The sequence below is a fragment of the Oncorhynchus kisutch genome, linkage group LG5 (genome assembly GCF_002021735.2).
Source record: "Oncorhynchus kisutch isolate 150728-3 linkage group LG5, Okis_V2, whole genome shotgun sequence".
Classification (NCBI taxonomy): Eukaryota; Metazoa; Chordata; class Actinopteri; order Salmoniformes; family Salmonidae; genus Oncorhynchus; species Oncorhynchus kisutch.
The window spans coordinates 31,429,788-31,444,045 of NC_034178.2; the positions used below are offsets into that span (position 1 = coordinate 31,429,788).

The 14,258-nt window shown below is 43.4% G+C and overlaps 1 protein-coding gene across 2 annotated transcripts in view; it reads right to left on the reverse strand.

The window, feature by feature from the left end:
• trim62.1 (tripartite motif containing 62, tandem duplicate 1) overlaps positions 1 to 11,013 on the reverse strand; it is a 44,554-nt gene extending 33,541 nt beyond the window's left edge. For both annotated transcript variants that reach the window (XM_020483035.2, XM_031824858.1), the window contains exons 1-2: positions 10,790 to 11,013; positions 9,354 to 9,900 (exon numbers count right to left, since the gene is read on the reverse strand). In XM_020483035.2, the coding sequence (XP_020338624.2) occupies positions 9,354 to 9,761 (408 nt within the window). In that variant the 5' untranslated portion in view covers positions 9,762 to 9,900; positions 10,790 to 11,013. The remainder of the gene's footprint in view (positions 1 to 9,353; positions 9,901 to 10,789) is intronic.
• Between the last annotated feature and the right edge of the window lie 3,245 nt (positions 11,014 to 14,258).

The window sequence follows — 14,258 nt, forward strand, 5'->3', positions numbered from 1 at the left end:
AATAGATGTGCTGTACCCTCTCCCACAGCCTCCTGCGCATTCCTAAAAATAACATCTCTGGAGCTCAGTTAGTCTCCAAACACGTCCCTGTATGCATAAGTAACCAGGGGCTACAGAACACTTTTCCTCTAGTCTGGGTTTCCTATCACCGCTGTCTGTCTAATGACAAGTGGAGCAGAAAGAGGTTCATGTCCTGGGGCCACTGGAAAGCAGGCAGAGGCTCTCTCTAACCTCAAACTCTCCTGTCCCCGTCCTAGGCTGCTGTGCTGTTTGTTGCTAATTGGCTACTTGCCAAACTTTTCATTATTTACTTTTAATAACCATTTAAACTCTGCATTTAACCAAATTTATCAACGTCCTAGTTTTTTTTCATTCAACTTTTTTTTACCCCGGACGCTTTCTGGACATGCTTCTGCAGGACCTTCACCAGCCGAAAAAGCTAAGTAGCAACATTAACTCTATGCCATCTAATTGCAGTCACTGTACTCACAATATGCACAACAACTATCACCTCATGGTGAGGATAGCAGAGTTGCAAGCCCAGCTTCAGACGCAATCGTTAGGAAAGGGCAATTTAAGTGTAGGAAAGATGAAACAGCATCTGTCATCAGTAAGTACAGATAGTAGTATAAATCAGCCCACAAAGTCCTCGCAGCCGGACACTTTTCTCAAGGCTTCATTCAGCCGACAGAAACTTTCAACCGGTTCTCCCCATTAAGCAACGAGTCGGAGTCAGAGGCCGAGCATTCTCAGGTCTCTCCTCCACCCGTTACGGGGTGTGAGCCGCAGAAGCCACCCACCATTAGCTCTGACAAATTGAAAACCCTAGTCATTGGCGACTCCATTACCCGCAAAATTAGACTTAAAGAATCATCCAGCAATCATGCACTGTTTACCAAGGGGCAGGGCTACTGACGTAAATGCTAATCTGAAGATGGTGCTAAAACTGGTGAGTGTAGAGAGTATAGGGATATTGTTATCTACGTCGGCACCAACTATGTTAGGGTGAAACAGTGAGAGGCCACCAAGCGCAACATAACTTCAGCGTGTAAATTAGATAGTAAGACGTGTCGGCATCGAGTAAATGTCTCTAGCCCCCCTCTCAGTCCTAGCTGGAGGGGTGCTCTCATCTTATCTATCAACATAGACAGGGCTCAAACTTCTCTAGCTCCACAATGAGATGGGTTGCAGGCCAGGTTGCAGGCCAGGCAGCAGGCTGTTAGCCAGCTTAGTGGAGTCTGCCGCTAGCACAATCAGTATAGTCAGCTTAGTTTTCCCCATTGAGACAGTGTCTGTGCCTCAATCTAGGTCAGGAAAATCTAAACATGGCGGTGTTCACTTTAGCAATCTCACTGGAATAAAGACCTCCATCCCGGTCATAATTCTTTCTTTTTTTTAAGAGACTGATTATACCTTACAATTCAAAACAGGACTACTTAATGTTAGATCCCTCATATCCAAGGCACTCATAGTCAATTAACTAATCACTGATCATAACCTTGATGTGATTGGCCTGACTGAAACATGGCTTAAGCCTGATGAATATAATGAGTTAAATGAGGCCTCTCTTCCAGGTTACACTAGTATCTCCCACACATCCTGCAAAGGTGTTGCTTACATTTTTTACAGCAAATTTCTATTGGAAAACAAATAAAATAAACTGCTTTTCATTTTATTAGCTTCTAGTCATTAAATCTAAACAACCTACCCAAGCACTTTTTATATATTGAAATCCTATCAGACCTTGTAGTCATGGCACATAATATTCAACATTTTTGGTGACTTCAATATTCACATGGAGAAGTCCACAGACCCACTCCAAAAGGCTTTCGGAGCCATTATCTATTCAGTGAGTTTTGTTCAACATGTATCCGGATGTACACATTGCCACAGTCATAACCTGGATCTCGCTCTGACCCGTGGAATAAATATTGTGGATGTAAATGCTCTTCCTCATAATCCTGGACTATTGGACCACCATTTTATTACGTTTGCAATCGCAACAAATAATCTGCTCAGACCCCAACCAAGGATTGTCAAAAGCAGCGCTATAAATAGGACAACCCAAAGATTCCTAGATGCCCTTCCAGTCAAAAAAAAAAATATATATATATATATATCAAATCTCCCATTCCTCTCAAAACTGTTTGAAAAAGCTGTTGCGCAGCTACTCACTGCCTTCTTGAAGACAAATGATGTATCCGAAACGCTCCAGTCTGGTTTTAGACCCCATCATAGTACTGAGACTGCACTTGTGAAGGTGGTAAATTACCTTTTAATGACGTCAGACCAAGGATCTGCAGCTGTCCTTGTGCTCCTAGACCTAAGTGCCGCCTTCGACACCATCAATCACTAAATTCTATTGGAAGCCTGTGTTTCAGATATAAGGAAGTGGATGGTGGCAAAATTTCACTTCTAAACTCAGACAAAACAGAGATGCTTGTTATAGGTCCCAAGAAACAAAGAGATTTGCTGTTTGATCTGGTGTGGCAGGTAGCCTAGGGGTTAGAGTGTTGGACTAGTAACCGAAAGGTTGCAAGATTGAATCCCCGAGCTGACAAGGTAAAAAAAAATAATAATAATGTTTAAAGGTTGTTCTGTCCCTGAACAAGGCAGTTAACCCACTGTTCCACAGAAAATAAGAATTTGTTCTTAACTGGCTTGCCTAGTTAAATAAAAGGTATCTCAAAACTGAAGGACCGTGGCGCTACTCTGGACCCTGATCTCTCTTTTGACTTACATATCAAGAATATTTGAAGGGCAGCCCCCCCTCGTAACATTACAAAAATCAATAACCGTTTGTCCAAAAATGATGCCGAAAAGATAATCCATGCTTGTGTCACTTCTAGATTAAACTGCAATGCTCTACTCTCCGGCTACTCGGACACGGCTGCTAGAATCTTGATTAGAACAACAAAAAAGTTGATCATATTACTCCAGTGCTAGCCTCTCTACACTGGCTTCTTGTTAAGGCTAGGGCTGATTTCAATGTTTTACTGCTAACCTACAAACCATTGCATGGACTTGTTCCTACCCATCTCTCCGATTTGGTCCTGCATTACATACCTACACGTGCGCTACAGTCACAAGACGCAGGCCTCCTTATTGTCCCTGGAATTTCTAAGCAAACAGCAGGAGGCAGGTTTGTCTCCTATTGAGCAACATTTTTATGGAATGGTCTGTCTATCCATGTGAGAGACACAGACTCGGTCTCGACCTTTAAGTCTTTACTGAAGACTCAACTCTTCAGTAGGTCCTAGTGCTCTTCCATGCCGTGCTGTGGCGTCCCTAGGAGGGGTGCTTCACTCGAGTGGGTTGAGTCACTGGCGTGATCTTCCTGTCCGGTTTTGCTCGCGCGGTGGAGATCTTCGTGTGCTATACTCAGCCTTGTCTCAGGGTGGTATGTTGATATTCCTCCAGTGGTGTGAGGGCTGCGCTTTGGGGATGGGGTTATACCCTGTCTGGTTTGCACAGGGTACCCAACCCAGTCTCTATGCTGGAAAAGTCTGTTCTGTGGGGCTAGGGTCAGTCTGTCCTATCTGGTGAAATTCTCATGTCTTATCTGGTGTCCTGTGTGCTGCTGTTCTGCCTGCGGCTATGGAACCCTGACCGGTTCACCGGATGTGCTACCTTCTCTAGCGCCCTCTCTGAATGCTAAGCTATGAAAAGCCAATTGACATTTACTCCTGAGGTGATGACCTGTTGCACCCTCTACAAGCACTTTGATTATTATTTGACCCTGCTGGTCATCTATGAACATTTGTAAATCTTGAAGAACAATCTGACCTTAATGGCCATGTACTCTTATAATCTCCACCCGGCACAGCCAGAAGAGGACTGGCCACCCCTCAGAACCTGGTTCCTCTCTAGGTTTCTTCCTTGGTTCCTGCCTTTCATGGGAGTTTTTCCTAGCCACCGTGCTTCTACATCTGCATTGCTTGCCGTTTTGGGGTTTTAGGCTGGGTTTCTGTATAAGCACTTTGTGACATCTGCTGATGTAAAAAGGGCTTTAGAAATACATTGATTTGATCTGCAACCTGACAGACTACATCACAATTAAGGGACTGGCCTTAGTGATTCCAGTTTGTCGATATGGAGCAGAGACAAATGGGCCTAAAATAAAGTATTCAGACCTCTTCCCCTTTTATTACAGTACATACAGCCTTATTCTAAAACTGATTAAATTATTTCCACCCCTCATCAATCTACACACAATACCCCATAATGACAAAGTGAAAACAGGTTTAGAATATATTGCTAATTTATTAAAAATAAATAACTAAAATAAGTATTCAGACCCTTTGCTATGAGACTCGAAATTGAGCTCAGGTGCATCCTGTTTCCATTGATCATCCTTGAGATGTTTCTACAACTTGGAGTCCACCTGTGGTAAATTCAATTGATTGGACATGATATGGAAGGGCACACAACTGTCTATATAATGTCTAATAGTTGACAGTGGATGTCAGAGCAAAAACCAAGCAATGAGGTTGAAGAAATTGTACGTAGAGCTCCAAGACAGGATTGTGTTGAGGCACAACAGTTCTGCAGCATTGAAGGTCCCCAAGGATACAATGGCCTCCATCATTCTTAAATGGAAGAAGTTTAGAACCACCAAGACTCTTCATATAGCTGGCCACCAGGCCAAACTGAGCAATTGGGGGAGAAGGACCTTGGTCAGGGAGGTGACCAAGAACCTGATGGTCACTCTGACAAAGCTCCAGAGTTCCTCTGCGGAGATGGGAGAACCTTGCAGAAGAACAACCATCTCTACAGCACTCCACCAACCAGGCCTTTATAGTAGAGTGGCCAGACGGAAGCCACTCCTCAGTAAAATGCACATGACAGCCCACTTGGAGTTTGCCAAAAGGCACCTAAAGGACTCTCAGACCATGAGAAACCAGATTATCTGGTTTGATGAAACCAAGGGTCACATCTGGAGGAAACCTGGCACCATCCCTACAGTGAAGCATGGTGGTAGCAGCATCATGCTGACTTGCCTAGGTAAACAAAAGGTTACATTATTTTTTTTAAATATATTTTTTAAATGCTGTGGGGATGTTTCTCAGCAGCAGGGACTGGGAGACGAGTAAGGATTAAGGTTAGGATGAAAGTAGCAAGGTACAGAGAGATCCTTGATGAAAGCCTGCTCCAGTGTTCAGGACCTCAGACCGGGGCGAATGTTCACCTTCCAACAGGACAACGACCCTAAGCACACAGCCAGGACAATGCAGGAGTGGCTCAGCCAGAGCCCGGACTTGAACCCGATCTAACATCTCTGGAGAGACCCGAAAATAGCTATGCAGTGATGCTGCCCATCCAACCTAACAGAGCTTGAGAGGATCTGCAGAGAAGAATGGGAGAAACTCTCAAAATACAGGTGTGTCAAGCTTGTAGCGTCATACCCAAGAAGACAAGGCTGTAATCGCTGCCAAAGGTGCTTCAACAAAGTACTGAGTCAAGGGTCTGAATACTTGATATTTCAGTTTTTATTTTTGTTTTATCATTATGGGGTAGTGTGTAGCTTGAGGGGGGGGGGGGGCAATTTCATCCATTTTATAATAAGCCTGTAACGTAACACAATGTGGGGGAAAGTCATGGGGTCTGAACACTTTCCCAATGCAATGTCCCAGTATGTTTCAGATGGCACGAACATGGAAAAAGATTGCACCATATTGCATCAAACAAAGCTGTCCACCCACAAACACTTCAGTCAGAGATGCAATCCCAAAGACAAGAAGCCTCAATGGCCAGACTTCAGACTAATAAGGCTAAGCCAATGACCAACTAAACTAAACATTATTTCCAATTGTGTATTTGTAAAAGGGGTTGATCTGCTCTGAATAGTTGGGGAGATGCGATCATGCTAGCCATGCCCTCCTGTGTGAACAGAGGCACAAAGCTCCTCCTACGCAGAGTGCATTAGTTCCCTCTGAATCTCTGCTCCCTCAAGCAAATGGCAGAACTGACAACAAATCCTTCTCTATCCCCACCTTAATATCCTTTACATTGAAAAGCACATGCAGAAAGTGTGTGTGTGTGTGTGTGTGTGTGTTGGAGGACATGCCATCTACCACATTATAGATTTGACTGCAGCATGGATCCACAGGGGACAAGGATGACAATCTGCAGGAGCAAAGCCCCCTGACATCAGCAACAACAACCAACAAGACTGTTGGCCTGCCTGCCTGAGGTCAGAGCAGTGGAGTGCCAAGCTAAGGAGATTACACCCTCTTTCTCCCAGCCCAGAGAGTAGCTCCTGCCACAAGCCAACCAAAGCCCTGGCTGGGCTCATCTGTGGCCAGGGCCAGGCAAACAGACAGTAGACATTACTTATCTGGCTCAACATATAGGCTATTTTTAAAGCATTCAGTGCAACACCAAAATGTTTGCACCAATCCCTATGGTAAGTTGCAGCGTAAACAACAAGGTAACCAGAGACATTTTGCTCTATCCTCACAGTCTTCCAGTCAGGGAATGGGCAATACAGTGATAGTATAATGTAACCTAAAAGCAAGCAACGCTGGGCAAATTACTGCTCCAAACTCTGCTTTTCAATTCACCTCTGAAAATACATCAAACATTTTAACGCAGGGCAGTAGAGCTGGTGAGTGAGTCAGTCAGCCTGAAGCAATTTTTCAGTGGTCCTGTACGGCTCAGTTGGTAGAGCATGGTGCTTACCCTGCCAAGGTTGTGGGTTCGATTCACGGGGATACCCATACGGAAAAAAGCATGCATGCATTACAAAGCTGCTTTGGATATAAGCGTCTGCTATGTTATATTCTAAGTATATATTACAATAATAATAATTTCCTACTGGTGGCCTGTTGTACAGAGGAATGCTCTCTGACTGAGAACCTCATGGAGCTTGCAGTGTCATTACAGCCAGAGAGAGAACAAAAGGAAGAAAGGCATCCCACCCAGCAACATATCCCCTTAGGTCTCAGCTGGCAAAACCCTAGATCACTACCACTCGACAGAGACTTCCCACCTGGCACTTCAAGTGCCTTCTGAGTTGAACATTGCTTTTAGGCACCTTCGTTCATCACACCTTGACACTTCTTACTCAGAATAATCAGGGTTTGTGTTCAATGTGAACTAAATTCTGTGTACCCACAGGCAAAACCATTGAACAATGTGTTTCATCAACCATCCAACTGGTGTTAGTTAGCTAAAAATCAGGGAAAGAAACAAAACTGAAAAGACAGAACATGTTTGCCAATAAGTCGAACAACATTCCTGTTCCTTTCGTTTCACTTTAACAAGAAATGACGATCCGAACACAAACACTTGAAACAGAAGTGTGCCAAACTCATAGGGGCCAAAAGTCACTTGTTTCCAATGGAGACTATGGGTACCTCTCTTCTCTCAGAGTCCTGTAGATCTGGGCAGCTTCTTAACCTCCTGTCGTAATACTAAACGTCACAACAGTTGCTGTTGGAAAAGGCTCCAAGTTGAGAAACTGTCCAAGAATGTTGTACCAATTAATTCTGCATTGAGATTACACTGCTCTGACCTTTTTTTCATGCTCCAAGGCAGCCTGGATAAACCTAGACAGACGGTTTTTGAGGCTTGTCGAGTTCAGTTCCCAGTTCATAATGGCTGCAAGCAGTCAGCAGCAAGTAGACTATTTCAATTGAACTCGGGGGAAGACGTTGTGAAATAGGGTACTACCTTCGACTCTCACGTACTCAACATGAATATATTAAAAATAGGTTCTCTCTCCTCCCGAGTCAGACATAAGCAATACGGGGATAACATAAAGAACAGTCAGAGCCTGCTGCCGTCCCACAGATAGGCTTAATGCTTGTAGAACAAAAGCGGGATTGAGGAAATTATTTTTAAAAGGGCACAAAGACATAAGAACCCAGGTCTGGTCATGCATTTTACAGCCACATGAATGTAGCACTTTCTTCTTCTACTTCCCCTTCCAGACTCCCACCTGATACAAAGATTAGGGTATATTACACATTTCCGTCATATTTCTTGACATCTTACCAGAGTCAAATTTAGCCCAATTTGCCAGTTAGGTACATATGTACTTGTCATTTAAACATTTTTTTTTTTTATTCTGTGTTTTTTTATATTTTCAAATAATGTGGCCTGAATCAATTAATTCTATTCGAAGTATTTGGAAGTATGTTTAAATAATTTCCTATAAATAGCCTGCTATTTGAAAGCATTTTCAAATACCTGGGATAAATGCACAAGAGTGAGTTTGAGTCAGTGTATTTTCAAATACTTTCCAAGAGTATTTCCAAATACATAACAATATTAAAACTACTTGTCATTTAAAATAAATAGCAAAATACTTACTTCCAAATGCCTTTGAAAGTAATGAAAATACCCTAAATAGTATCTGTTAGCTACTAGACTAACTGACCTTCACATCAAACCCAACACCATAAAAGTGTATGCAATTACATAGTACCCCCTTCCTAAAATACCCACTACACTGAGCAGCATAATTGGTGTGGCTATGCAAGACCGTGATACTGTAGTTCTTATCAGTAAGAAGATACTGTACTACCACATTCAATCCCTAAAGACTTCGTGTGTCAGTGTGAATTACTGCAGTAAGGAGATTGTGTAAACCTTTCAGACGAGTGCCCGAGTGTTGGTAAGCATAAGCCCTCAGGTCTGGTCCTTATCAGAGTGGTGTTGACCAACCACAGTGTGAATCAAGTGTTTCCGTTCAGCAGTATCACAACTAAGCTCTAGTCAGACAGTGGCTCGGGACAAAGAGTGGGTTTCTGTAGCTGCCTTGAGTGTTGACGGATTTAAGGGTTTAATACACAAAACAAATGGGATTGGACTTGTACTGTTAAGCATACTGTACTTCAATGGAGTGCAAAGAAAGAGAAGAGAACAGGATTAGGCTGACTGCTATGCCAGTGTTATGGGATTGGGTCTCTGTGGGACTAATCCAAGTGTTGAAGAAAAGGCTAACCGTATTAAATTGACACCAAGTATGTCGTAATATCTGCAATATCAAAGGAAAATAGATTGAATTGTTGCTCTATACCTCATCATTAGTCTATACAGAGATGCTATTTGGAATTTCAGACTACATTTGTAATGAAAATCTCATATGGCCTTATTCTACCGTTCTTTGTTACGCTGCCTGAGGGCAAAGACGGTGTGTTATTTTAAAAATCAATGGTTTGTCCTCCATCGTTTGGCAGAAAACTTTTGTACATCAACAAAATATTTACAATTTCTGTCTGTTCCACTCCATTTCCCCCTAATTAATCCCCTGGGCCCTGACTATGACCAACATTGTTACCACTAATAATTCTGGACACCTCAGGGTATGTACTGAAGGAAGAGAAGGGCTGACCAGTCAAACTGACCTGTATCTCCTCGTAGGCCTCGTCAATAGTGGTGACCTGATGCTGCTCGTGTAAGGCTGGCTCGTCACAGAAGAAACACACCAGGCTCTTGTCGCTGAGGCAGAAAAGCTTGACCTTCTCGTGGTCCTTGCAGGGATAGGAGCTCCTCTGCGCGTTGAGGATGGCGTCCAGCGGGAAGGCTGAGTAGCGCTCCACGATGTTGGACAGCTTGAGGCTTGGGGAGAGAAGAGGGTCTGCGAAGGTCCTCCTGCACTCAGGACAGTCTCGTACACCGTGGGGCTCCTGTCTGCTCCAGTGCTCAGTGATGCACTTTCGGCAGAAATAGTGCTCACAGCCAAAACTGACAGGGTCCTGGTAGATACTCAGGCAGATGGAACACAGGAGCTCATCCTTCAGACAGCAAGCCATTTGCAAACACAGAGGTTGAGCTGCATTTAACTGCACACTGGCTATACTTTTTTTAAGACAATGTTCTGGCTTGTGAGATCAACTCTTGACTGGCAGTTCTTTGACACCCACTTCAGAATCTTGGCCACTCTTGATTTTCCTGTATTTTGTGTGTGTGTGGGGGGGGGGGGGGGGGGGGGGGGTGGAAGCCATATCCATCAGAGCCTATCCAACAAGCAGCAATTCACATTTATGGGCATACAAAAAAATTATTACATAAAACTAGGTCGCAGTTGTAAATGAAAACTTGTTCTCAACTTGCCTACCTGGTTAAATAAAGGTGAAATAAAACATTTAAAAATGTAAATGAAAACTACATCTGATAAAGGGATCGAGGGCACTGGCATTGCTGACTAGCACTAGGTGCAGTAAACCAGCTATCTTTGCCTTCATATATTGCTAAACAGTAGCCAGCAAGAATAGGCTGGTTGCTGGAAGTTAGCTGTGATTTGACCAATTGTTAGGAAATGTGAACCACTGTCAATGCTATGGCATCTGTGTTCAATCAAAATGATAGAGGGTTTTTTTAACAGCAGGTTACATTTTCCTTGTCTTCTAGCTACTAAGATGGAGTGTCGCTCACAGTAACTGCAGTATTTTTAACATTGATTTTAACGTTACCTGTCCTCCCTTCGACACTGGTCATATCAGCTAACAAGCTAGCTATGTTTCGAAGCTAGCCAGCTACGGCTAACGAATCGACATGTTTAGAAAAAAGTGAGACAGCAACTCCATTTGCCATACAAACTTATTTAGTTAACGTTTGTTACCTGGGTATTTCTGTACTTTACTTCGCTTGTCAGCTAACTCACCGTTCATATTTTTCAGTTGTCAAACTAACATCAGCTCGCTAGCGTTTGCTATCTAAGGTTAATTGGCTACCTCGCGAGCTAGTTATAGCTAACGTTAGTTGCCTTGCTGGCCAGTTGGATTTGTAAACATTGCTAACATCTGCCTCCTCTATAGGGAAGATAATTTGACAAACTTACCTTAGGAAGTCTCCTTTGGTAAGGTTACTTCAAATCAGGGTGCTTTCAACGCGACCCTGTCTGACCTTTAACAAAACAATCGAAGAAGACTGCTCCACATCAAATAAATCATTTCAGACAACCTCACTCACGGCACTGTTGTCACAGTGACAAGCACAACTCCTGAATTTCTGCTCAGGTCCCTTTCAGGAAGGAATGGAATACAGCAACACAGATAGAACAATGAGCCAGATATTTCACCGGATGTATAAATGTGATTCATCTGGTTGGTGTTTCCCATCACACCAAATATGGTGATGAGAGGAAGCCCATTGACCGGCAGTGGGAGAAAATAGAACTAGATGGAGTTTGGCTTACATTCTGCACATTTTCTCATCGAATAAACATTTGAACTCCATACAGTTTTCTGTTTCCAAACCTAGAATCTATAACAAACAGAGTGGACTGCGTATTGTAGAACGAACCTTTGCCTACGTTTTAAAAAACTGCGTTGTTTAGAAGGGCGAATTGAGTTAATGCACTTGCGCACTTTACAGAGTAGGCGTTCCCTAACGGAAATATGATAATAAATGCTAGAACACGCCAATAGGATCTCACTAACTCGTGTTTAGCGCTGCCCAATTCCTTGCTTGTTCTGCCCACTATGATTCATTTGTTCCCATTGGAAACGACAGGCTGTGGACTATCTTGGATTAATTAGAAAACATCTTTGACAGCAATCGCACAAACCAACTGTTCTTCTTCTTTGTTATCATGGCCTTCGCATATTTTGTTTGTGCATGCCGCCACCTACTGTGCGATAGTGCATGTTCAACCAAGTTACAATTGTGTTTTTATTTTAAATAAATAAATAACAATTCCACCACCAACCAAACCTAAACCTATATAACACAATTGTTTTTTTTTTAAATCTCAAACATTTTATAACTACTACTACCCAGTTACTTCTCTGCAGCTGCCACCTACACTCACTTAAAAAACCCACTACCCCATTCCACCACTTTGACCCTATTTGCTCCTTCACCATGCCAACGGCCTGGGATGATGGAACACCCCCACTAAACACACCCTGTAACTCTTCTGAAGTCAAATCTTGTATACCCGAATACTTTTCTTCTGGTGCCACCATAACATCTATTTTCTGTGATTTATGTTTCCTTTTCTTCGGTGTAGTTGATATTGCTATGACCTTACTGAAGTTCAAAACACTCTATGGCCTATCCCTCTGTGCTGACACAAATCTCCTACTCACTGGGATCATCTCAGGATGCCTCACTCTTGACCTATCCTCCTCTACTTTCTTCACTGCCTCAGCATACGATACCTTCTGCACTACTCTGACTCTGGTCACTTCAACCTGCGTCTCTCGCACCAGACACGTCTGATCCCCAGCAGCAAGGGCACCCTACAGTTGACACACACAACTTTATCCACCGAAATGACACAGTCCTCTGTCCCATAAACTCCTGCACTCTTCCCACATCTTGGAATCTCCCTCCTACACACTGCTGCAACATGACCATAAGCGTTGCACCTGAAACAGCGCAGTGGATTTGGCACAAAAACTCTAACAGGATAACAGTTATATCCTAAAATGACTTTGTCGGGTAGAGACTCTGACTCAAATCTCAAAAGGACGGACAGTGACAGCACCAAATGGCAGGCATCACAAACACCAGGAATCTTCAACTTCAATTGCCCCACCTCACTTAACGCTACCCCAGAAATCACTCCTTTCAATGGTGCCTTGTTCCTAAGTGCAAAGCACGAAACAGATCTTGACCCAAATTGCATGACATGGAGCACCTGCTCCCTCTGGTCAGAAGAAACACAAACAAATATCACAAGTCCACTACAGATTACCTTCACTGATTCAACAGTACTCAACTCCTTTTCCACCTACCCTGAAACCACAAATGTATCCACCAAAAGGCAAAGGTCCAGTTTCTCCAAGACAATTTTTTATCATGTCCAACGATGCAAAGCGTTGGTTCCAATCTCTTCACCACACCTTACACCTCACTTATTAATTTGCACTCATTCACTTCCATTTCTCCTCCAGAACTCAGTCTGGATCATGGCTCACTCTGTTGGCGCTTGACACCAGTCTTCTTCGACACCCCATCTAAATTTTTATCACTATCTTCCTCAGATTCAAATCCAACCTCCTCTTCCTCTATTTCCACCTCCATTCCTCCACAGGAATCCATGTTTCTGTGTCCCTGTCCCAATATTCCTGTTCTTGTTCCATGATTCCTCTTCAGAGCCATATGGCTGCTGCAAAACACCGGCTTCTCACTAGGTTCACTTCAACATTAACTTAACGGGCCTCCCGAGTGGCGCAGTGGTCTAAGGCACTGCATTGCAGTGTTAGCTGCTCCACTAGAGATTCTGGGTTTGAGTCCAGGGCAGTGTTAGCTGTTCCACTAGAGATTCTGGGTTTGAGTCCAGGCTCTGTCACAGCCAGCTGCGACTGGGAGACCCATGGGGCTGCACACAATTGGCCTAGGGGAGGGTTTGGCTGGCAGGGATGTCCTTGTCCCATCGAGCACTAGCGACTCCTGTGCATGCTGACACTGTCGCCAGGTGCACAGTGTTTCCTCCGACACATTGGTGCAGCTGGCTTCCAGGTTAAGTGGGCATTGTGTCAAGAAGCAGAGCGCTTGGTTGGGTTGTGTTTAGGAGGTTGCATGGCTCTTGTCCTTTGCCTCTCCCGAGTCTGTACAATAGTTGCAGCAATGAGACAAGACTGTAACTACCAATTGGATGTCATGAAATTGGAGAGAAAAAGGGGTAAATAAATAAAAACATTAATTTAACAAACCGACCCTCTTTGGGTTCCCCTGTCCAGAAAAACAAATGAACTCCTCCACCTGTGCGAACTATGGGTGTCACACTGCCACATCAAAAGTTTTTGTTCAATCTGTGGTTGCTTATTCACATACACGTTATTTATTGTTGTTAAATGTGTGTTATAAATCATAAGTGATTATGTACATAGATTGCAGATGTTAACGCAAGTGCAGCAAAATGCTTGTGTTTCTAGCTCCAACAGTCCAGTAATACAAAACAATACACACATTATCCAAAAAGTAAAAAGAAAGAAATTAACAAAGATCACAACGAGCAATGTCAGAGTCTAGAATATAAATGTATCAAAGGCAGCTGGTGGGAGGAGCTATTGTAGGATGGGCTCGTTGTAATGCCTGTAATATCAATAATGGAACAGAGTCAAACATGTGTTCGATACCATTCCATTGATTCCATTCCATCAATTACAACGAGCCCGTTCTCCTATATCTCCTCCCACCAGCCTCCTCATAACCTCCTGCCAAATATATGACCACATTAGAGACCTATATTTCCCACAGATCATACAGACCCCCAAAGAATTTGAAAACAAAATCAAACATTGATATAATTCCCATATCTATTAGGTGAAATACTACAGTGTGCCATCACAGCAGCA